This window comes from Capra hircus, chromosome 4, assembly GCF_001704415.2.
Source record: "Capra hircus breed San Clemente chromosome 4, ASM170441v1, whole genome shotgun sequence".
NCBI classification, from domain to species: domain Eukaryota; kingdom Metazoa; phylum Chordata; class Mammalia; order Artiodactyla; family Bovidae; genus Capra; species Capra hircus.
Genome location: NC_030811.1, coordinates 58,961,278 through 58,987,806, shown reverse-complemented (window position 1 = coordinate 58,987,806; position 26,529 = coordinate 58,961,278). Strand labels below are relative to the sequence as shown.

Sequence of the window (26,529 nt, the reverse complement as noted above, 5' to 3'; positions counted from 1 at the left end):
ACTCAGTCCAACATTCTCGTCTGGGAAACCCCACGGACAGAGGAGCCTGGCAGGTTACAATCCTTAGGGTTGCAAAGAGTTTGACTGAACACACACAGACACATTAAATTTGCATATTACATGTGAAAAAAATCGATAGAGCAGTTACATTATCTATCAATTTCATTTAAGACATTATTTTGAAAAGGAGTATTTTGTCAAAGGTGAAAATATATGGTTAATTACCTCAGCTTCAGAGTCCTTCAGTTTTTGAACTTTTTCTTTGACCTTCATCTCAAACACCTGTTCCATCTCCATCTCCATCTTCTTCATTTTAGCTACATGTTCCCTTCTTTCTTCTTCCATTTGTGCAAGTGGGCTCCTATTATGAACATTAAAGATAATCATTATATGTCTAAAAACGAAAAGTGTAATACAAAACTGAAACAGTGATGAGAACAATGCTGTATGCCATTACTAAATTCTCTGCTTTCTGTTTTTTGAAAACAAGCTTCAAAAGAAGCTTTTAATTATTCTGACACCATCTTAAATAACACAGAACAAAGGTTTGAAGTTTTATGTATGAACATATGAAAAAATTCTTCAGAAACTTTAAAAATGTATAAATATTTACAATCTAGAACTTCCTTCCATGAAGTTTCATGACTTGAAGTCTCCCTAAACCTAATGCATATCAAATCTAAAGAAAACACATAAAACAGACTGTATAAGGAAAATGGAAAAGACACATTCCCTAAATACATTCTCAAAAAGAAAAACTAGAAGAAAATTAATTTTTAAACAAAATTTTAATATGAAAAAATGGTATTGAGTTAATGGAGGAGGAGGATGGAGGGAGGCAGAAAAAAAGACAGTATCAGAAGCAAATGAATATCCTGACATTTCTGAAATGCCAGAAAACAGACATTAAAAAGTAGTTCACTCTATTAAAGTTCACAGACTCAAATCTCTGCACAATGTTTTCCAAGGTTTTATGTTGAAAAATACTACAAATACGCTTTAAGTGAAGGCTAGTATACTTATGGAGAAAAGAGTACAGCAAAGTATCAGCAACCTACTACAGTCCCAGAGAAGAAAGAAAAGTGGGCTCTGTGGCCTTCGGGATCTCTAAAAACCTATTCCAATACACTGGGACAGCTTAAAAGAGGCAGGCTCTTTTCTGACTTTGTTGATTAAACACGTATATTGTGCTTCCACAAAAACAAGCTTTGACCATTTAATTACAACCCTAAATGAATAAAGTGGTTAAAAAAGTTAAATTATGGCTTAAAAACAAAATCAGGCTTTGTATTTCATCTATAACTTCAAAGCTAGTCACTTTAATCTTGATTTGACACACTCTGATTATAGTGACTTCTCTCCTTATGAGGCTGAATATTTCTGACCATCGTAGCACTATTCTTTCCTATCAAGGAGAAAAAGAGACCGAGATGGAATATATTAAATGAACAACAGGACAGAAAGAACACTGCCTACTGATTTTTCTTAGCAAAAAGCAAAGACAAAATGTGATGTAGCATTGTGACCAAGAGGATTTGTTTTTGCAATTAGTGCAAGTTAGAACAAAATGTTACTTAACTAAAGGATATTTCATCAAAAGAATAAACCTGCAGTATGTTTTAATAATTAAACAATTAATCAGAAGTTCTGAAAATGAAAATAAACCAAACATTAACTTAGGAAAATCAACATTCAAAAAGCCAGGTAAACTGGAATAAATTTTAAAGTGTAAATATCATTATTTCACTAAAAGGTGATATATTTATGGCAGGTATTTTTAAGAGGAGCCTCAGATCTCTTGGGTCCTGAAATCACACAACAAACGTGTGTGTGTGTTGTGTGTTCATACAAGTGTTTTTTCTAGTAAGGGTTCAAAGCTTTTGTTTGATTTCTACAAAACTCACTTCTGCCATACTCCAAAACACTTTTAGGCTCTAGGAAAAAACCATAAAACCCATAAAAATGATTTTTGAATTGGCCATCTTAAATAACTGAATATGTTAAGCAACTTAAGATTATCCAACAACACTGCTGCAACTTGAAAATATATTGTAAACTTAAATAAATTAAGTAAACACTAGAATTTAAAAAAATAAATTAAAATTCAGATGGAACTGTGATTTTAAAGTTAAATATATATTCTTACTAATAATAACCTATCTATAAAATACTCTTTAATTTCATCCTTGGGAGGAATAAGCCAATCCATATAAATGTAAAGAATTTGTAGTATACTTTGCACATGAAAAGACTACCTACCACCTTACCAAGAGTGGAACACGGTCACCTAAATTATCATTTAAATAACTCTTGGAGGAAAACAGAAGATTGTAGAGCTTTGATGTTTTAAAATTTGTTTTTAAATATTAAAAATCTTTACATACTAAAACTGCTTATGTCTTTGGAAAAACAAATGAAATGTCTTCAAGTGTGCCATATCTAAAAGAACAAAAAATACAGAGACTTACTAGCACACATAAATGGAGAAGAAAAAGGTAACCCTCTCCAGTATTCTTGCCTGGGAAATCTCATGGACAGAAGAGCCTGGAGGGCTACAGTCCATGTGGTCACAGAAGTGGGACATAAGTGACTAAACAACAACAAAACACACTTAGAGTAAACCACAATAAAAACAGCAATTAAAAGCAAATCCACAGATTTTACAGTAAAGGGGCTCAGCTGGTAAAGAATCCACCTGCAATGCGGGAGACCTGAGTTCAATCCCTGGGTTGGGATGATCCCCTGGAGAAAGGAAAAAGGAAAGGATCCTACCCACTCCAGGATTGTGGCCTGGAGAATTCCACGGACTGTATAGTCTGTGGGGTCACAAAGAGTCGGACACAACTGAGCGACTTTCACTTCACGTTCCTAAAACAAAAGTTTATGGCCAAATTTGTTGAAGATAGTTAATTTCTTTTCCAAATTCTGTTAATAATCCCTATACCAAATCATTATGAAAGTAAATATGCTATGCAACTATCTTCTGACAGTCTGCTCAAGTTTCTAAACCTATTTACATATGCATACTTTCAAAGAGATGTTCAATATTTCACACTTGAGGTACTTTGTCTTTCAACCTTGTAAAAATACTTGCCTCCTAACCAAGAGTGATATTTCAGTATTATAAGAAAATGGTCACACATTTAAAAAATTAATTTTTTGAAGACTCTTACCAGTCAAAATGATTTTGTAAACCTAATTGTTAAATTAATTAGCATCTCAATTCTAGTCATCTTTATTAAAGTGCTATTTAGAAAAACGTAATACAAAAATGTGTTTATAATGCAGAAAACAGGAAAAAGGATAACTTTTTGTTATCACAGTTTTTCAAATGAAACTTTATTAGATAGCTAGAAAAACCATTTAAACTATTTCATTGTCTGCCTACTTTTTAATGAAAATGCTTGTTGACACACATCAACAAGCTAAAGCTTATAAACTTAAAACTTGTCAGAGAAATTCAACGTAACTCAATCAAAAAAATAAAAAGACCCGGTAAAAGATTTTTTAAAAAACAGGCCAACATAACCTGAACATCATATTAAATCCTCAAAGATGCAACTTAGCTTCTTTTAGGGATCTTTTCAAGGAGATCCTGAAAAATGACTTACCCTTTTCATGTGACCAATTGCAGAATCACAGCAAGGACCACATTTAAGGCTGACCTAAGACCCTACTGTGGTTGTGTCATACAACCTACATTTTGGTTGTATAAATGTATAAATGCTGAAATGTATTACATTTTGAGCGTAACGAAAAGAACCAAATTTCATTTAAATTATATGTGGTCTTTCCTGAAGAATTCATTAAGCAAGTACATTTACATACTTTTGCTTCTTAGTTTGGTGGTTTGGCAGGTCACTATGTATACAGACATGTAGCAATTTTCATACAGCATTATCCAAAAGAATTTCAGTTAAATTAAGGATTTCAAAGAGCAACAAAATTTTCCAAACATTTTGGGAAACAATAGTTACTAACATTTTGCCAAGTGAGAGTGTTAAAACCAAACATAAATAAAACAATACCATCATCATATTTTCACGAAAGGACACATGAATAAAAGATGTAATTGAAAAAAAGAGGGGGGGGGAATTTCAGAAAACTGTCTTTATGTATCTTTAGATCAACGAAAATTTTGTCATGTACCAAGAGTTATGAGGATTACCCTTTGAAAACCTGTATTTTCAGCCATTTCTATGAATTCAGTTACTGATAAAGATGGAGAAGGCTATAGAAAACAAAAATAAAATTAACATATGGGAAAAAGGTAACCACAACTTAATCATCTCAATAAAGTGAAACAAATACAGAAATAGAGTGAATCACACAAGTTTTTTGGTTTCCCAGGGCATGTAAGTTATATTTATACTACACTTCATTAGATGTGCAATTGCATTATGTCTACAACAATCAACGTTTGAAAAAGTAAAAGTGTTAGTCACTCAAGTTATATCTGACTCCCTGTGACCCATGGACTGTAGTCCACCAGGCTCCTCTGTGGAATTCTCCAGACAAGAATACTGGAGTGGGTAGCCATTCCCTTCTCCAGGGGACCTTCCCAACACAGGGATCAAACCTGGGACTCCTGCATTGCAGGCAGATTCTTTACCATCTGAATTACTAAGGAAGCCCATAAAGAACACTATTCCAATTTTCTATTGAGTAGCCAAGAGGAATTTGATGGCGACGAAATAATATGATTTTTTACTAAATAAATAATGCCATTCCTGGGAGGAATCGATGTATACTTACTTAGTAAGTTGCCCTTTATTCTTGTTGTTATCAACTCCATTATAAGTCACAGCTGCCAGTTTTCTGCTCCGGTAGTTCTCATAGTGTACATTATTAGTGACATCTTTCAAGTCCTGCATATGTGTTCTGTCATAAACAAAAGACACATAAGGAATTTGCTTCTATTAAAAAAGCTTTGGTGTAAATTCAAAATTTTAGCAAACAAAAAATTCAGACGAAACTTTTCAAGGAAGACAGCATTTATCTGTCTTCACTTACATGTAAGGGGGAGCAAGATACAATGAGCTAACTTGACATTAATAGAAATTTAAGTTCCAAATTAAAGTTTAGAAACCATAAATTCTCTCAAAACATTTACTAAACAATGACATTGCTAGAGAAGAGTATTTACCTTTATAGTATATATTTTATTTTACTAGAGAAGGAAAGGTAGATTAGTTCCTACTGAAGTTCACAAACCTAAAAGAAATTGCTTTCCTTAATATTTCCTTAATATTACTAATATTTGAGTTTTTATTCAGGTTAATATTTAGGAATACATAGATTACACATCAAGTTGGATTCAAACTGGGGAATTTTAATTTGGAATAAATTCCTATTTATTCCAACTGTCTGGTAAATGTGGTATTTTGCTTAATGAATGTCTGCTCATAGCAGACATTATCTATGATACATAAAATCAATATATAGGAGATACCTATACATGAGACAATTTTACCATTCCCTAGTGTTTCAAGATGCTAAAAGACTCCTGTGAGCTGCTCTATTGTATCCTTTACCAATGCAATGTTCTTGGATATACATGGTGTGGGAGTACTCTGTATCATTTTATCTTCCTTTTTCTCATCATTCATTCCTGCACTTCTAATCCCCTATCTTTCACCTCCACCACTTTACCAAAACTCCCTTATGAGAGACAAACGTAAAGGTGTTATTCTGTTTTTATTCTGCCTAATAGCCAAGAAACATTTACTATTACTTTTCCTTTTTGTGATGGCCAATTACTATGATTCATCCTCGATTGGACATTTTTGTGCAGTTCTCTGATAGTTTACTCCTATTTCTAACTAAGACTGGGTTTTCCACAAGCCTCATTGTCCTTTATACTCTGCCCTTTGATGAATATACACTTTCTATGGCCACTGGAATTATCTAAAGCTCTATCCCTCTCTACTTCTGTCAAGTCAGACAGTTTCTTACTCTGAGCATATCCAATGATTGGGACTGAATTTGTCACTGACTCCCAAACTTACTTCAGAGTTCTTCCAGTCTGCTTTGGGAGCTCTCCTGGCACTCTTGAAGTCAAGTCACTCTAACCCAAGACAACCTTCTCCTTGGCTGCCAGTCTTTTCTATGGTACCAGTAAATGCGACAGGTGACAGCATATAAACTCTTCAACTATACTATACATCCCCTTTTACAAAAAACGTGCCATCACCTTTTGCACTCTTGCCACAGAGCCTATAATGGGCCCTGCAAAAAACTGATTTGGAGCTGAGATGTGATAAACATTGTTGATTTTCTAGGACACATTACTGTTTTCAATTTCTCTAAGTAGAGAATAATAAAAACAAATAACCGTGCCAGTATAAAACAATCTTTTTGTAATTTTAAATATCATATATTACCTCATCAATGCATCATTAAAAAATCATTAAAGGACCTGAGGTAAAGTACATCGTAGCTGAAATACAAGATATATAAGGTGGACTTGTTAACTAGCTATTAAATTATTTTTGTTAATGTCATTAAACACTTTAGATAATGAAAGATTTTTCCCTTTCACTAAAATAACCTTTTTTTATGATTACCTGGTTCTGGTATTTTCCAGGTTATAAAAGTCTCTATTTCCACTTAAATACGTTTTATTTTACTCTTAAAAATCAACTCATTCTTCCACACTTAAAATAATTAGTATTTTCCCCACAGTTTCTTGAATTTATTTATCTTTTCCATTTCTGATTGCTGATACTATACCATTCTCTTCTCTCCTTTTGTTTTCCTTCTCTATTTGATTTTGGCACTCTCTACTGCCACATCCTGAAATTATTTTTATCAAAATTTCCTCTTTTCCATTGTCTTCCTTGCTTTGCCTGCAACAGTCAGTTCTCTAAATTAGCAAAATGACAAATCTTTGAACTTGGGTCTTTCTTAGGAGCAACCACTACTCCTGACTTTAACCTGCAGGATTTCACTTACTTGGAAGTCACAGACATATGGAATATTGGTATTGATATTTCCTTCAAGTATTTATTAAATATCTACTAGGTGCCTTTATCATAAAAACATGGGCTACATAACATATACCTTACCTCTCCTCTGAACTTAGAAGGAAAAGCAGTAAAATATTCCTAAACTTATTTTCAAAGTATATTTATCAAGGATGTTTTACACGTTTCAAAGACTATAAATGAAAAATTATGTTAAGAGGCAAAGTAAACATCTAGCAAAAGTGTAAGTGAACATTTATGCCTTAGGAAAGAAAAAAAGAAGTGTGCTAAAACAAATTCAACAAATAAATGAAGTTTTTATTAAGCAAAATTGCATAACCATCTACCTCAAGAAGTTGAAGACAATATCTTCATTCTACTTGATAAAAATGTTAAGTAGGATCACTCCCAACCCCACAAATAAACATCTGATGACTCTATTTATCTTAATCCATCTTAAGGCAACTATTTTCATAAATCCTTCTCTATCTGGTTCCGCTCCAAGAAAATATACCACTTAATACTTACTTTGAATTTCTTTAATACATGTAAATGTTCTCATCATAGCATATATCTACTTATATATAAAAATTATGCAATATTACATAATTTTAGAATTTTTAATATTTCCACACATGTATGATTGTCTTATTGCTTTCCTGTAGGAATGGTCCATTTGCTTGTAACGCTTGTATACTACTGAGTCCCACTCATCAGAGGGGAGGCTGCATACCTTCATATGTTCAAAGTCTGGCTAGTAACTAGCCTTCCTTTCTATAGTATTTTAGGTACATAGGGAATTATTGATTGCATATGTAAATAAAACACGGTTAAAGATTATCATTGCTTCAAGCACTAGGTAAGTAGCATAGATTTAAAAATGAGGAAAATAATAAAATGATAGGGAATGCACTGGCAGTTAATATTTATGAAACATTATTAGTTCTTCTGAAGTCACATTTTCAAAATGGAAGAGAAAACAAAGAAATGGTAATAGAACCTGAAGCATTGTTTTCTCAAAACCAAGGGAGATAAACATCCTTTCATGTGCATTTGCTCTTCTCCCACTGTGTGAGGCCTGGCAACCACTGTGGCTGAATTAACACCATCATCTACTTTCTATCAGCGCATCTAGTCATGAGTTCTTTTGAGAAAAATCAATTACATGGCGATCTCAATTTCAAAATTCACTCCCATCTCTTATATTTCTTGAGGTAGCTGCTGCTGCTGCCAAGTCACTTCAGTCGTGTCTGACTCTGTGTGACCCCACAGACGGCAACCCACCAGGCTCCCCCGTCCCTGGGATTCTCCAGGCAAGAACACTGGAGTGGGTTGCCATTTCCTTCTCCAATGCATGAAAAGTAAAATGTGAAAGGGAAGTCACTCAGTCGTATCCAACTCTTCACGACCCCATGGACTGCTGCCTACCAGGCTCCTCCGTCCATGGGATTTTCCAGGCAAGAGTACTGGAGTGGGGTACCACTGCCTTCTCCTCTTGAGGTATCAGTTTGACTCAAATTGTCCCCCTCACTTTTAAGAATGATCTTGTTGCTGTTCCATGATTTCCAATTATCATCAATATTCCTATTACTTCTACATAGCTAAAGAAATTCTTGTATACTGGGAAAGTGCAGAGTAGTGTGAAACTGAAGAGACATCAACTTAAGATGGACATCTAAAACTGGAGGCTGAAAAGAATAGTATGTATTGAAGGTCTGGAGAAGCAAGCATGATGAGAGGAAAAAAAGAGCAAAAGGGTATGGAATAGCATAAAGAAGGAATTTATCTCTCCATGAAAACAATGAGGTTCATTTTGATCCTCTTTTTGTTCCCTATCTCTGGGTCTTTTCAACTTTTTCTTCAGAATTTCCTCTCTGCTGTTAGTTTTCTAATTAAGGTCCTGGTTCCTCTAACCAGAATTTATCCTGTTTTCACATGATTTCCTTCTCCTTCATCAGATGTACAAGGTACAATTCAGGACTGATGTTTTTCCCTCCTGGGAGGAAGATCAGTTTTTCACAGTGTTTCAGTAACAAAAGTGCTCCACTCACAGCTACTAAGCTGTGTATCTTTTAAATATTTGAAGTTCAGTTTCTGACCTAAAACTTAAGCCTTCTCTTCCAGTTTCCACAAGCTTTTCACATTAAAGAGAAGCAAAAGCCTGTTCCTTTCTACTTTCATACTTCTTTCAGTATTAAACCACAACACAAAGTACAATGATTGAAAGACCCACTTTCCTATGTATCCCTAGCCACACAGCCTATTTTGTATTTTTCCTCTAGAGTTCAAAACCTTGGCAAAATAATCCAAATTTGTCTCTAGGCAGTGCTTGCTTCAGTGCTAGAATGAAGATACCAGTTTAAATTAGCTAAATTTATAGAAGACAAAAAACTAAATCTGAGACTAATTTTATTTAGGGAAAGTAAAATCTGTGTTATTTTCATCACTGCTTACACTTACCTTATCAACATATTTCTTAGAATTGTAAAATCACAATGTTCACCGTTTTCAACTACAAAAAAAAAAAAATCAGACCATATGTATTACTTCCACTAAACTCATTCTTTTAAAAGGAAACTGGGTGTTAACAATGAGAAAATATACAAAGTATTAAATACCTTAGGTCAATGTTTCATTAAGACTTTAACCCTATAAAATAGTACTTAATGTTGCGGGTCAAAGGTGGGTGAGGAATCAACTTTAGAAAAACTGCAAGTTAACCAAAATGAAAACCTAAGCCAAGAAACTTTAATGTTCTTCTTTTTTTTAATGTATCACTAAAAGAATACTCTTGAAGGGGGATAACCTAAAACTAAAGATACAAAGCAATTTCCTCTGTGCAGATTTCTAAGGTCTATACCAGTTTTAAAGTCTCAGCTCAGAAACTGAAGGTTACATGGTGATGAAAAGAGCTGAGAGTGACCACAGTATCTCTAGTTGGGAAAGTCACTCATAATAACATTAACTTGGAAAATATCCTAAAAATTATGTATATTTTCAAAGTAGTATCAACAAATTATAATCATGACTCAATCTTCATTCCAAGTTACTGTAACACTGAAGATTAAGTATTAGTATAAACCAGTATAATGAACACAAATTTCGGGAAACGTATCTAATGCCAAGAAGGCTTCAAAGAATTGACTCTATAACTAAGATTATATTGCTGTTTAAAACTCCTTTAAAAAATTAGTATAGAGGATCTCTTAATAACAAAATTTCTTGCTCTAAAGATATGATGCCAAGAAGTTGACTTCTGCCCTGAAGAAAGCAAAATGCAAATCTTTTAATTGGGCTTCTGACAGTTTTCATTCTTTAGGGTCCCAGACCCAATTGAGACTCAGATAGAAATGACAGGCCTTTTCTCCAAAATTGTTTTCAATTTCAGAAGGTTTATTAGATCCCTTGGGAGCAATCTGTGGGCCCCAGGTAAAGAACCCCTGCATTGTAAGTGTGTTTTCAAACAAGAAAACAGGAATAGGCTTAATGGTGGGGCAGAGGTGGGAGGAATACTGACAAGTGGCTTCTAAAGTACTATAATGTTAAGATTTAACACATACTTGCCTGACACAGCAGGACACAAGGTCTGAGAAATGTGAATGTATTTAATAAGGAGATGAGACTCAATGAAACTGAATTCAGATCTTTGAAAATCTAGACTATATCAATGTAGCATGCATATTATACTACTTACTAAATACAAATTTTTTATAACATTTGTAAGATCTTATAGAAAGCCATTCACTGGAGAAAACCTTACCTTCCGCAACACCCCAAGGATACTGCCTTCCTCTGACCCTTTTTCCATTAACTTCAATGATAGTATTACTACCTACCACAGCAAGAGGTAAACGGTCCTATAAAACAAAGTATTCTTGTTCAAATACATCTTTGTAGTCCTCACAAATAAAAGAATAAAGAAGTTAACCTTACTCAACAGGTAAGCAAAAAACATTATTACCCCAATAGTTTTTGCATTCACTTTCATAGGTCATTCAATTAATATTTAGTAAATTGCCATTGTATGGCATTATTACTAATGTAAACAATAAACAAAATTATACGTTCACTAAAATTTAAGAATACTAAGGCATATACTGATCAGATTATTTGTCAAAGCATCATTCCAAAAAGAAGTGTTCCATACTGGAAAAATTTAAAAGGGTAAAAAATACATTGGCAGCTACAAGGAAAAAAATGAGACTTGTAGCTAGTTTGCCTACTTGATAATAAATCAACCTTAATAGCTCTAGAAGCAGACAATGTTATTAATATATCATTTTTAAATCCAGGGTACTTAGGAAACCACTATAAGTTAAAAATATAGAAAATTATGTCAGAATAGATTTTTGATTGATTTTTATAAAAGAACAAAATAAAACATATGTTTGGCTCTTAAAGAATAAGCATAATAGTGCTTAAGAGCAAATCCTTTGTCTTCTCATTATGCTTCCCCTTTCATTCCCATTACCTGTTTGTTTCTAAGGGGGAAAATTATAAAATATGAAATCAGTTAATTGAAAACCATCTGAAAACAAGAACTGTTACTTATCTTTCTATTCCATATAATGCTTTATTATACTAACAGTCAAACAACGAAGTTAATCATAAAGGTGAACTAAACAATCAATAATCTCATTTATTTTGTTAAGTCAATTGTTAAAAAACATTTATATATGTATATGCCACATGGCAAGTGGGATTCTTAGTTCCCTGACCGAGGATTGAACTTGGGCCCCCTGCAGTGGAAGTACAGTCTTAACTGCTGGACCATCAGGAAGTCCCTATAAACACTGCTATTTCTAGTCTTTACAGCAGCTATTATAGTATTGCTAAGGCCCTAAAACATGTTAGTATATGTATGGGAATGAACCTACCTTTATCTTTTTAACAAGCTTATTTTCTTCTTCATCATCTGTCTCTGGGAATTCATATATTTTAATTTTATGTTCTTGGATTTCTTTCATTATCTAAGATGAAAGAGGAAGTTAGTAAAAGAGCACCACATATAATTTTAGACATTAGCTTTATTTTTATTATACTCTTCTTAAATTCCTGAGTCTTTAGCTCCAGTTCCTTTACTGTTTGTCAACAATGCAAAATGTAATTTAAAACCAAAATAGTATGCTGGTGTTTTTTTTTTTTCAATAAAGTTTATATATAAGTACCGTTCTCTAAATCCAATTGCTTCAGAAATGTTAAACTTATTAGGTTATAATACCCAAAGAGTTCTAAAAACGAAGTAAGAGTCCAGAAATGGCTTCACTAGTTGATTTCTATTCTAGTGGTTTTGGGTCATTTATTTATAATGACTGAGATACCTTTAGACAAATTCTTACCAACTATTTTATTCAGCTGAATCAACAGAGCTTAAACTCACCTAAAGTTTTTAGTAGCACTGAGCAAAGGTAAATAAAATTAAGTATAGCACTGGCTCTAGGAAAAAAAAATGTGTACTTATCAGGAAGTATCCTTGCATGTACATGTGCATACACATACATCAAGGAGCAACAGATAAAAGATCAGGCAAGCACACAGGGAGAAAACATGCCCTGGAAATTAAGAAGCTAATGCGTTTATAATAATAATCAATGAGAATACAGAGAAAAAGAAAGACAGCTTACTAGTAACATCAGAAATGACCTCAAATTAATTTATTTTGTCCAAAATCACTCTAAATTCAAATAAGAATACAGACATCCAAATAGTGTTGAATACCTACCCTATTCAAACTTATAACAAACAAACTGATGGCTAATAAACCTAAACCTAGCTCCCTGCCTGTACTGGTAGCTTAATGCTACACTCACTACCAGGGTCCCCAGCAGCAGTAAAGGGACCTGAAACAAAATGTGCTACACAGCTACCAAAGCAGACAGAACCACCATGGAAATAAACAAAACCACATATCCTTTATAACTGGGTTATGCATCTATTTAGAAAAAAAAAAAACCTAAGAATAAATGATGAGGTGTCAGATCATGCATCAACCCAATGTTGGCCAAAAAGTTTATTCAGGTTTTTTTGTAAGCTTTCTGAACATACTTTTTGGCCAACCTGATACATGACTAGAAGAAAAAAGAAAAGACTAGTAGCTAGCGCTAAGAGCAATGGCTTTTAGTCAGAGGTTGTATATTAAAATAGCCTGAGTAAGCATCTTCACAATAACAAATACAAAGCTGTATCTTAACCTACAAAACCAACTAGTAGAGCTATGGTCCAATAATTCATCTTGAAAAAGTTCTCTACATGATTCTGATAAACATCTCTGGTTAAATACTACCTGCCCCTGGCGCCCTGCTTTTTTTTAAAGAATAAAAGAAAAAGTAAATTGACAACCACTGCAAGTGACCAATTTAGAAGTAGAGATCACTGCTTATTCATCTTTTTTATTTCTTCATTTTTAGTACAATTTCAAATTAAGATAAAAGATATATTACTAATACTATATGATTAGTATCTGAACTTAGGAACAGCAAATTACAAAATAAAAATGGAGCTAATAAATGTAAAATAAAAAATTTCCTGGTAGAAATATCAGATACAGTAAAAATGATGTAGTAAAACATTCTAAAAATTTTTACAGATTTAACACAATTTCAAAGCAAATTTCCACAGGTTTTTGTTTTTCTAATAGTTTTCAAGTTATTCTAAAAGTCATACTGAAAAAGATGAAGAACCAAAGTACTTTGTTACAAACGACTAGAAGGACAGTGAGAGATAAAAAAACTCTAAAATCTACTTCAAAATATTATACAACTTAGCCTCAATTTAAAAGACATACAGTGCTAGATGCTCAGTTGTGTCCAACTCCTTGCAACCCCATGGACTGTAGCCTGCCAGGCTCCTCTGTCCATGGAATTCTCAAGAATACTGGAGTGGATAGTCATTCCCTTCTCGAGGGGATCTTCGTGACCCAGGGATCAAACCCACGTCTCCTGCACTGCAGGCAGATTCTTTACTATCTGAGCCACCAGGGAGGCTCTAAAAAGACATAACACTGGCCTAAAATTTAAAAATAGGCTACTAGAATAGGAAAGTAGTTCCAGAAACTGATCCTACATTTCATAAAATACAATATATAATAAAACAAAAACACAACACTGAGGGAAAACTACACCCTTGCTTTAAAATGTTCAGCTTTTCTGGAAAATTGAAAGTTAAAGAAATTATTAGACATCACCTTAATCCAAAAAAGTATAAAAAAAAATTATGACAATGCTAGCAAGGCATTGGATCAAACATACCTATCATAAAAGGATTGACTGTTTTATTGAGAAAGCACCATGACAAAATGGAGAGGGGGTAATACAATAATTATACCCTTTAAAAAGTAATCCTCTCCCCAGGAATTTAGTCTAGGAAAGTAATTTTATAAAGGGTATGGGGAGGGGCAGTGGCACAAGCTATACAGACAATCTAAAATGGGGCTTCCCTTGTGGCTCAGCTGGTAAAGAATCCGCCTGCAATGTGGGAGACTGCCTGTGGGGACGGGTGGTGGTGGAATCTAAACAGAAACATCTAAAATAGCCTTATTTAAATTGACGAAGGATACAGGGCATTATGGTTTCCCAGATGGTTCAGTGGCAGAGAATCCACCTGTCAACAGAGGAGGCAAAAGAGACAGAGATTCGATCCCTGGGTCAGAAGATCCCCTGAAGCAGGAAATGGCAACCCACTCCAGTATTCTTGCCTGGAAAATTTCACGGACCGAGGAGTCTGGTGGGCTACAGTCCACGGGATCACAAACAGTTGGACACAACTAAACAACTGAGCACACACATTGAAGGGCACTATGATAATACTTATGGGCTCCTAGGAGAAATAGTAAGGTAAGAGAAACCCAAGTAAGATGGTAGGTGTTGCAAGAGGGCATCAGAGGGCAGACACACTGAAACCATACTCACAGAAAACTAGTCAATCTATTCACACTAGGACCACAGCCTTGTCTAACTCAATGAAACCAAGCCATGCCTGCGGGGCAACCCAAGACAGGTCATGGTGGAGAGGTCTGACAGAATGTGGTCCACTGGAGAAGGGAATGGCAAACCACTTCAGGATTCTTGCCTTGAGAACCCCATGAACAGTATGAAAAGGCAAAATGATAGGATACTGAAAGAGGAACTCCCCAGGTCAGTAGGTGCGAACAGGCTACTGGAGATCAGTGGAGAAATAACTCCAGAAAGAATGAAAGGATGGAGCCAAAGCAAAAACAATAACCAACTGTGGATGTGACTGGTGACAGAACAAGATCCGATGCTGTAAAGAGCAATACTGCATAGGAACCTGGAATGTCAGGTCCATGAATCAAGGCAAATTGGAAGTGGTCAAACAAGAGATGGAAAGAGTGAACGTTGACATTCTAGGAATCAGTGAACTAAAATGGACTGGAATGGGTGAATTTAACTCAGATGACCATTATATCTACTACTGTGGGCAGGAATCCCTTAGAAGAAATGGAGTAGCCATCATGGTCAACAGAAGAGTCCAAAATGCAGTACTTGGATGCAATCTCAAAAATGACAGAATGATCTCTGTTCATTTCCAAGGCAAACCATTCAATATCACAGTAATCCAAGTCTATGCCCCAACCAGTTATGCTGAAGAAGCTGAAATTGCATGGTTCTATGAAGATCTACAAGACCTTTTAGAACTAACACCCAAAAAAGATGTCCTTTTCATTATAAGAGACTGGAATGCAAAAGTAGGAAGTCAAGAAACACCTGGAGTAACAGGCAAATTTGGCCTTGGAATGCGGAATGAAGCAGGGCAAAGACTAATAGAGTTTTGCCAAGAAATTGCACTGGTCATAGCAAACACCCTCTTCCAACAACACAAGAGAAGACTCTACACATGGACATCACCAGATGGTCAAAACCGAAATCAGATTGATTATATTCTTTGCAGCCAAAGGTGGAGAAGCTCTACACAGTCAACAAAAACAAGACCAGGAGCTGACTATGGCTCAGATCATGAACTCCTTATTGCCAAATTCAGACTTAAATTGAAGTAAGTAGGGAAAACCACTAGACCATTCCGGTATGACCTAAATCAAATCCCTTATGATTATACAGTGGAAGTGAGAAATAGATTTAAGGGTCTAGATCTGATAGATAGAATGCCTGATGAACTATGGACAGAAGTTCGTGACATTGTACAGGAGACAGGGATCAAGACCATCCCCATGGAAAAGAAATGCAAAAAAGCAAAACAGCTGTCTGGGGAGGCCTTACAAATAGTTGTGAAAAGAAGAGAGGCGAAAAGCAAAGGAGAAAAGAAAAGATATAAGCATCTGAATGCAGAGTTCCAAAGAATAGCAAGAAGAGATAAAGAAAGCTTTCTTCAGCAATCAGTGCAAAGAAATAGAGGAAAACAACAGAATGGGAAAGACTGGAGATCTCTTCAAGAAAATTAGAGATACCAAGGGAACATCTCATGCAAAGATGGGCTCAATAAAGGACAGAAATGGTCTGGACCTAACAGAAGCAGAAGATATTAAGAAGAGGTGGCAAGAATACACAGAAGAACTGTACAAAAAAGAGCTTCACGACCCAGATAATCACGATGGTGTGATCACTCATCTAGAGCCAGACATCCTGGAATGTGAAGTCAAGTGGGCCATAGAAAGCATCACTATGAACAAAGCTAGTGGAGGTGATGGAATTCCAGTTGAGCTGTTTCAAATCCTGAAAGATGATGCTGTGAAAGTGCTGCACTCAATATGCCAGCAAATTTGGAAAACTCAGCAGTGGCCACAGGACTGGAAAAGGTCAGTTTTCATTCCAATCCCAAAGAAAGGCAATGCCAAAGAATGCTCAAACTACCACATAATTGCACTCATCTCACACACTAGTAAAGTAATGCTCAAAATTCTCCAAGCTAGGCTTCAGCAACACATGAACTGTGAACTCCCTGATGTTCAAGCTGGTTTTAGAAAAGGCAGAGGAACCAGAGATCAAATTGCCAACATCTGCTGGATCATGGAAAAAGCAAGAGAGTTCCAGAAAAACATCTATTTCTGCTTTATTGACTATGCCAAAGCCTCTGACTGTGTGGATCACAATAAACTGTGGAAAATTCTGAAAGACATGGGAATACCAGACCACCTGACTTGCCTCTTGAGAAATCTGTATGCAGGTCAGGAAGCAACACTTAGAACTGGACATGGAACAACAGACTGGTTCCAAATAGGAAAAGGAGTGCGTCAAGGCTGTATACTGTCACCCTGCTTATTTAACTTCTATGCAGAGTACATCATGAGAAATGCTCAGCTGGAAGAAGCACAAGCTGGAATCAAGATCGCCGGGAGAATATCAGTAACCTCAGATATGCAGATGACACCACCCTTATGGCAGAAAGGGAAGAGGAACTAAAAAGCCTCTTGATGAAAGTGAAAGAGGAGAGCGAAAAAGTTGGCTTAAAGCTCAACATTCAGAAAATGAAGATCATGGCATCTGGTCCCATCACTTCATGGCAAATAGATGGGGAAACAGTGGAAACAGTGTTAGACTTTATTTTTGGGGGGCTCCAAAATCACTGCAGATGGTGATTGCAGCCATAAAAATAAAAGACACTTACTCCTTGGAAGAAAAGTTATGACCAACCTAGATAGCATATTCAAAAGCAGAGACATTACTTTGCCAACAAAGGTCCATCTAGTCAAGGCTATGGTTTTTCCAGTAGTCATGTATGGATGTGAGAGTTGGACTGTGAAGAAGGCTGAGCGCTTTTGATGCTTTTGAACTGTGGTGTTGGAGAAGACTCTTGAGAGTCCCTTGGACTGCAAGGAGATCCAACCAGTCCATTCTGAAGGAGATCAGCCCCGGGATTTCTTTGGAAGGAATGATGCTAAAGCTGAAACTCCAGTACTTTGGCCACCTCATGCGAAGAGTTGACTCATTGGAAAAGACTCTGATGCTGGGAGGGACTGGGGCAGGAGGAAAAGAGGACATCAGAGGATGAGGTGGCTGGATGGCATCACTGACTTGATGGACCTGAGTCTGAGTGAACTCCGGGAGTTGGTGACGGACAGGGAGGCCTGGCGTGCTGCAATTCATGGGGTCACAAGTGTCGGACACGACTGAGTGACTGAACTGAACTGAGAAGAAAACTAAAGCAGGAGACTATTTTCAACAGTTATTTTTAATATAGTGTCAACAACCACACGTACACAATTAAGTAGCAGGAGGAACACACTGTAACACATTATAATGAAAATATGAAAAACTACAAATTACATGAATAATATTAGAATCCTAAGAATTCCCAAAGTCATTTTACTTACCTGTTTCTTAAACTGTTGGCATTCTTCTGGTGTGAGTGTGTCTGCTTTGGCAATAAGTGGAATGATATTCACTTTTTCATGCAAACGCTTCATAAACTCAATATCCAATGGTTTAAGTCTGAAATACACAATATTTAATATGACTGGATTGACCAATTTGGGAGAACAGACTTTTTACATTCCAATGCTAAAATTACATACATTGGAACTACTTCATTTCCTCATGAGAAACACTCTCTAAACATGTATATTGGGCCAGCAACAGTGAGGAAGAACAGGATTTCAAGAAGCACTGGAATGCCTAAGAAAGCTTTGACTCCTGCATTGTAACACCCTGGTCACAGCATGTGGGCCCGAAAGTAGAATCGGAAAATCCAGAAAGGCTCCTTATAAGCTTTCTTACAAGAGACTCTACTTATCACTCAAACTGGGAAATCTGTCTCGTTCGTAAATGAAAAATTATAGTCCTCTTTTACTTCTTGTTACCCAGTATATTTCTCAGAGAAGGGGCTCAGAAGAACATCTTCTTCATCATCCCTTTTATTCATTACACTCTAACTATTGCCTCCACTTGGCCACTATACTTTTAAGGTCACCAAATACTTTCAGGCTGCTAATATAATTAGTCAGCAGCAGCCAACTCAGAAACACTGTGTTTAATGGTATTTTTAATTTGCCCCTTATGCAGCACTGACATTACTCTCTCACAAGCTGTTCACTTAATTTCCAGGAACCTCTTTGTAAGCTAGTCCCTTAAAAGGTACATGCCTCAGAATTCTCTATTAGGTCTTTTCTTCTCTACATTCTATGAGCTTATCATTAACTACAACAACTTCTAATATCTTTTACGGCTTAATAACTCCCAAGTCTTTATACCTAGCCCAGATCTCATTGTTACGTTCCAGGCTTGTGTTCACCTGATGGAAATACTACTCAGACAATCCATTCTGGCACCTCAAAATCAAAAGTTCATCTGAACCCCCGAATACCCCCTCCCCTTCTATGCTTTCTATTTCAGTAAGTAACACTTCAATCCACCCAGTTACTCAAAGCTGAAACCCAGGACTCAGATTGGATAAACTTCCTCTATTTATCTATTCCAAAGATTCACCAGAACCTGCTGAACAAATAAAAATATTTATATATTTATCTCCTTTCCATTACTTTGGTTCAGGCCACCAAACTTCGATAATGACAAGAATCTGTCTGGTTTCCCTCAAAACCATGCACACTGCAGTCAGTATGATGTTTCTAAAATGCAATTCTGATCAAGTCATTCCCAGAATGAAAACCTTACTAAGCCAGATTCCTTGAGTGAGTGTGGCCTAAGAAGCCTGTGAAAACATAACCTCTTCAGCTGACCTCATTTCTCACCATCCCTTAGCATTTTTTGCTACTTCCGACTTCCAATATGCCAGCCTTTTTGAACTTCTCACAGTATCTTAAAATCACCATACTTTGGTCATATTGCCTTGGCCTGGAACAACTCCATTCCCATCGCCATTCTAGCTGGCTTGCCTAATTCCTATTTGTCCTTTAGGACCCAGCTTACTATTCTCATTTCCTGAGAATTCTTCTCCAACCTAAAACTAGAAGCCTAAAGGATCACAACACTGAATCTGTCATATAGTAACCACCTACTTGTGTATTTGTTCTTCCCATCTTCTCACTAGAAGATCCTTAAGAGCAAAGGCCTTTGTCTCATTCATCTCTTCTGTAATATCTAGTACAGTTCCAACACTTGGGAAGGTGTTCAAATATGTGCTGACTAAAAAACTATGCTGCTGTAATTTTCCTTACATCTTTGAATAACTATAAATGAAAATCAGCTATTCCTCACATGCAGAATACACTAGACTAAAAATTAATATTTAACAAAATAAATGAAGGTAACAGCAGTATTTTGCATAGAAATACAGTATTCGTTTGCTTTGATAAAACATGAGGAAAACGGAATAAAGATCTAATTTTATTATAAATTTTACAGACTAATATTTTAAAATAAACAGAAAGCCCTTGTTTGAGTTCTCTTAGCATACTATAGTTTAATATATATACTGTCGGGTGTATTGGGGGGTTGTCCACATGCTAATGGGAGAAGGCAATGGCAACCCACTCCAGTACTCTCTTGCCTGCGGGGTCCCATGGACATAGGAGCCTGGAAGGCTGTAGTCCATGGGGTCGCTAGGTGTTGGACATGACTGAGCAACTTCACTTTCACTCTTCACTTTCATACATTGGAGAAGGAAATGGCAACCCACTCCAGTGTTCTTGCCTGGAGAATCCCAGGGACAGGAGAGCCTGGTGGGCCGCCGTCTATGGGTTTGCACAGAGTCGGACACGACTGAAGCGACTTAGCAGCAGCAGCGGAGACTAATGAGATACTCCTTTTTTACTGATGAATAATACTATACTTCTTTGTGGTAGTGACGTGGTGACTGGCAGAAAGACAGGGTAAGAAGGCAGGAAGGCAGATATGGAGAAATGAGACAGCTTCAATTCTAATTCTCATCTTAAATCCTTTGAATTTTGATATTAGCATTCAGAGAACACTACAGAAAGAGTGTGTGGCTGGAATAACACCATATTTATCTATAAACAGCACCCTTATCTCACTAATGGTAACTGAAAAACCTTTTGATTTTGAGAAAATATTTAAGTTTTTGTCTGTTTTTCATCAATCATTACATAACAACACTAAATATAAAAGTCATGGCTCAATCAATCTCGGATTTGGGACTGCCCTGGTGTTTCAGTGGTTAAGAATCTGCCTGCCAATGCAGGGGACACAGGTTTGATCCTTAGTTTGGGAAGACTCCACATGCTGTAGAACAACTAAGCCCCTGCGCCACAACTACTTAGCCCATGTGCAGCAACTACTGAAGCCTGCACACCCTAGAGCCCATGCTCTGCAGGAGTAGGCACTGCAATAAGAAGGCCAAGCACCTCAACTAGAGTAGCCGCTGCTCACCACAACTAGAGAAAGCCCACACGCAGCACTGAAGACCCAGCAGAGCCAAAAAATAAACAAATTTTAAGAGAGAAATATGGAGCACATAAAATAAACTTAATTATTCCACTACATATTTTTTTAAAAATCTCACATTTGTAAATTTTTAGAGTTTACCTTCCAGATTATATGGAGGACAAAGTTAAATTACTACCACTACCACCTCATTAAATTGGTGACAGAAAAGAATTCAGTCAATCTATAATTTTAATGAATCTTGCAAGGAGATCCAACCAGTCCATTCTGAAGGAGATCAGCCCTGGGATTTCTTTGGAAGGAATGATGCTAAAGCTGAAACTCCAGTACTCTGGCCACCTCATGCGAAGAGTTGACTCATTGGAAAAGACCCTGATGCTGGGAGGGATTGGGGCAGGAGGAGAAGGGGACAACAGAGGATGAGATGGCTGGATGGCATCACCGACTCAATGCACATGAGTTTGGGTGAACTCTGGGAGTTGGTGATGGACAGGGAGGCGTGGCATGCTGCGATTCATGGGGTCAAAAAGAGTTGGACACGACTGAGTGACTGAACTGAACTGAATATAAAATATTAAATTGTAATCCAAGTTAACAAGATTTTATGCTTAAAGTAAAACAACATTTACAGAATGTTTATTATTTCAACTTTCCAAGAGAAAGATACTTGAAAATAGCCATGACAAGGAAATCAGGGAAGTCAACTTCTCAAACATAAAATGACAGGGCTGAAGAATATTAAACCAGTTTTTACAAAATTAAACTTTAGATATAACCTTTATAAAAGCCCTGATAAAACCCTTTGTCCTTTTAAACTAGAATACAAATTTTAAAAGCTTACAAAATGCCCACAGAAAACACTTTTATTTCACAACAGATTACATACTGGTTGAAATTTTTCCTCTATCCATTTAATTTTATTTCAGATCATCTTTTCCAACAAATCTAATTTTTAAGTTTTTTTTTTTTTTTTTAATACAAAGGAAACTCCTTTATAGAATTTCTAAAAGATAAACCCATCCCTGGTGACTCAGACACTGAACAATCCACTTGTAATGCAGGAGACCCAGGTTCGATCCCTGGGTCAGGAAGATACCCTGGAGAAGGAAATGGAAATCCACTCCGTATTCTTGCCTGGGAAACCCCAGGGAGAGAGGAGCTACAGTCCATGGGGTCACAGAGTTGGACACAACTGAGCGATGAAACACTCACAAAGAGAAAAAACCATTTAATACCTCAAAGCTTACAGCAAAATAAGTAAAATGAATAGAGGGCAAATATTTATTAAACATACATAAAAATACATAAAAATATTTATTAAACATACATACGTATATACATTTCTAAAGGAAAAAAAAATCTCTATAAAACTGACATTTTTTTCAAAGTGGCAATGAAAATTCAAAAGGTTTGTAAAAACACCATTTAAAAATGCAAGTTCCAAGTCAGTTACCAACCACTGAACAAAGGAAATGAAGCAGCAACAAGCTGAAATCACAAATTAACCCTTTGTTCAGTGATGACACCTGGTGGGGTAAGGGACACAGAAAATACACTGGTGGACCAATCTACAATTACTCCAAAGACAGAACCTCTAAAAAGGGAATCCAGGCACTACCCAGGTAGAAAGGTCATAATTCCTCTACTATGCTGCCTGGAATTTCACTCTTTAGTAAGCATGGAATTTGGAACTCTCTACAGAAAATTCAATGTCATATTATGTCACTTAATCCACAGCAGCATATACCAGTGGCAAAACTTTGTTCCATTTCTAAAAATAGTTAAGCTGACAAACTACTCAAAAGCACATTGTTATACTAAGAAATTAAAATCTGGAACTCTCATCCCTTGTGACAAACAAGAAATGGTCCCAAGCCACTACACATAATATCAGAATTTTTTCTTTAAAAAAAATTTTATTTCCCACGCAATTTTAAGGAATATAGTTTCCCTCAGGGGATAAGAGAAATGTGATTCCATGAGAATTACTAAGTGTTGGAGAGAGTCCAAAAGATCTGAAATAATAAAAAGTGGATATAAACTGACAAATTTCTATTGACTTAACTACAGGTTGAGATTTTACTTTGCTGGCTTTCAGGAAAAAGTCCTAACAAGTTATATTAGCATGATATATATATACACACACACACACACACACACACACAAAAATTCAAGAAGAAACTAACAAGTTATCAGAAAAAAACTATACAGTATGGTATTTTGAGGTTTTTTTTTTTTTAAGCCTTTTAAGTCGATAAGTCAATTTTGGGCTTTAGGCTTTAAATATACAATTTTCTGAGAATACTACAGAAGAATATTAGAAATGAAAAAGAAACAGCTGCACCACTACAATCAGACAGTGCAAAAATGGTAAAGTATAAAATTAAGGCTTTCTGCTCAACCAAGAAGGTGATAATGGGCACTAGCCTATCTAGGCAAAAGATGAAGAAGAAAGCAGAAAACAAAAGAGAAAGGTATGCTTTTGAAAGTGGGCTTCCCTGATAGCTCAGTTGGTAAAGAATCTGCCTGCAATGCAAGAGAATCCGGTTCAAATCCTGGGTCGGGACGATCTGCTGGAGAAGGAATAAGCTATCCACTTCAGTATTCCTGGGCTTCCCTTGTGGCTCAGCTGGTAAGGAATCTGCCCGCAATGCAGGAGACCTGGGTTTGATTCCTGGGTTGGGAATGCATATCTCCTCAAAATGACAAAGAAACACAAACGACCAAAACAGGAGTACAGGCTGGCCATACAAACAAACAATCCGATCAGATACATGTCTAAATACTCAGATCTTAATTTTAACTCCTAATAAGTAGAAGGTTAGTACTGATGATAGGATACTTAAATAATTTGACTGTGACAGCTAAGGTCAAATAGAAGATTAGTGAAATAGATTTACTGAAGAAAGAAACAGCACATTAGAACCTTGGTATTTAAGTTTTTTGGCAATGTTCTCTACCAGATGTATAATAAATAATATCTTTGGAGTTTCTTAGAATATGTCTAAGCTAATTGTTATGGCTGTTTCTCCTTATTTGATTGTTCAATCTGTGGCAGACTGGTCAACAAGAAAGCTAAATCAGCCACATTGAGACGCGAAACCATGATGAAAACAATATTCCGCTCCATGAAGCACAGTCTTACAGATGAGAAACTAAGAAGTAAAATCATTTTCAGCGTGGCTAGGACTTACATTTTTTATAAATCATTTTTATATGGAATTTGGAATTTCACAAGTTGTATAGTTAAACGTACTCCACAGAGATAAGGATTACTAACACATGCACCCAAAGATAAGTAATAATAAAACAACGAAAAGGTTATCAGAAGTATTCAGGTACTTACCCATGTCCTGAAGGAGCAATGAAGTATAAACAACACTGCACTCTGTTATCAGGCATCTGACGTCTGTTCACTCTAGATTCTGCATTTAGGTAGTCCTCGAACTTACTATCAATGTAGTCAATAACAGGCTGCCAGCTGTAGAATGCAAATAAATAAAATAATTAAGTTGAGATTCCACTTATGAACGGTGCTTCCCAGATGGCTCAGTGGTGAAGAATCCACCAAGATCCCTGGGTCAGGAAGACCTTCTGGAGAAGAAAATGGCAGCCCACTCCAGTATTCTTGCCTGGGAAATCCTATGGACAGAGGAGCCTGGCAGACTGTCCATGGGGTCAACTAAAGAATCAGACATAACTAAGTGATTAAATAACAAAAAACACACTTTACAACATGAAAAATTACATCCAAAGAGTTTTAGATTTCAAATGAAAAGATTAAACAACACAGAAGCCTCATGATGAATTTATTTAGGTATTTCAAAAGTTTAAGAAATTTACTTCAAAAATAATGCAGAACTCAAAGAAAAATAAAAATATTTTTATAAGCTCCTAATATCTTATTTCCAAAAAGAAAGTCATGGATGTTTTCTTCACTTACAACTTACAGAAAAACTGAAGGTCTAAAATCATATTTAAATTAGGGTGTGACAGAAAACAGATAAAATTAATAGCAGAGAATGAAAAGTTTCAAATTTCTTATAATAATGAGAATTCTTTTATCTATGTGTTAGTCTGTCTTCAAAATAATTCTATGAAAAGTGTTATCATCATTTTATAGAAAAGGAAATCAGTTCAAAGAAGTTAAGCAACAACGACAAGTGGCAAAGTTGATATATGAACCCAAGCCATATTACTTAAATTTTAGTAACCATAGGTGAGAAGATTTAAAATGTTAAAAAACGTCTAACCAGCCCTATTCCCAAATGCAATGGAAAGCAGTAGGGACAAACCCTTCTTACCAATTACTATTATCCACTGCATCTCCAAATCCTGGGGTATCGACTATTGTGAGCAGCAACTGAACACCACCTTCTTTGATTAAAACTTTGGATTGTTCCACCTGTAAGAGTCATTGTGTACAGATATTAATAACATACATTATATCTGTGGTTTCCTACAAGGTAAGATATAGGGAGACGAGTGTTAATCAAAACTAAATAGGAAGCTTTTTGTAAAGTAAATCTACCCACCCAGCAACTTTCTTTAGAATCAATTACTGTAGATGTTGAGTGTCCAGGTTACTTAAAAGTACATATATATAAATGATGGGTTTATGGCTCATAGTTGGTATAGAGAAGGAAAACAGGAACTGATAAAATATTATTAATTATTAAAGCCATTTAAAATTTAATAAATGCACATCTAATAATACAAATAAACAATGTGCTTGAATGATCAAGTAATTCACAGAGATCAAATACGATTTATCAGAAAGTACATTTAATCTACCATTTGCAGTAAATGTTTTCTGGATTATCTCCATCTACTTTGGTCCCAACCAATTACTCAAGTGAACTTATTTCCATTCCCAAATCTTTCTCAGCATGGCTATGATTATTTACACTTGTGTTTACGTCATGACCAAGAGCCAACTTTCTTCTCAAATGTGTTATTGTCCATTCAGGTCAAAGCGATCAGCAAAATCCAGGCATTGAAAAAAAATGCATCTGGTAGGGTAAAACCCTACTAACTGAGTAAAATCTTCAGTTCTCTTTAGAGTTTGTAAAAATGTTCTATTTAAGAAAAGGAATTGGACTTAATAACAGCAGTTCTTCCTACAATCTAAGATACTCTGTAACCCCAAATTCTGTTTTAGAATGTAAAAATCATTCATCTTGGGACATATGCTGCTCCTACTTAAAGCAAACATTCATTCAAACAGAAAAGCAGAATCATTCTCCCAGAAAAAGATAGGCTTTCATTTAATTTATATATAGTGTTTAGCAAGA

The 26,529-nt window shown here is 35.8% G+C and overlaps 1 protein-coding gene across 5 annotated transcripts in view; it reads right to left on the bottom strand.

Annotated features, from left to right (window-relative positions):
- Positions 1-26,529, bottom strand: part of SEPT7 (septin 7) — a 98,861-nt gene that overhangs the window by 7,669 nt on the left and 64,663 nt on the right. For all 5 annotated transcript variants that reach the window (XM_018047145.1, XM_018047143.1, XM_018047147.1 and 2 more), the window contains 8 exons: positions 25,540-25,640; positions 24,582-24,716; positions 18,250-18,367; positions 11,843-11,935; positions 10,726-10,822; positions 9,426-9,477; positions 4,756-4,881; positions 226-361 (listed from right to left, as the gene is read on the bottom strand). In XM_018047145.1, coding sequence (XP_017902634.1) covers positions 226-361; positions 4,756-4,881; positions 9,426-9,477; positions 10,726-10,822; positions 11,843-11,935; positions 18,250-18,367; positions 24,582-24,716; positions 25,540-25,640 — 858 coding nt within the window. The remainder of the gene's footprint in view (positions 1-225; positions 362-4,755; positions 4,882-9,425; positions 9,478-10,725; positions 10,823-11,842; positions 11,936-18,249; positions 18,368-24,581; positions 24,717-25,539; positions 25,641-26,529) is intronic.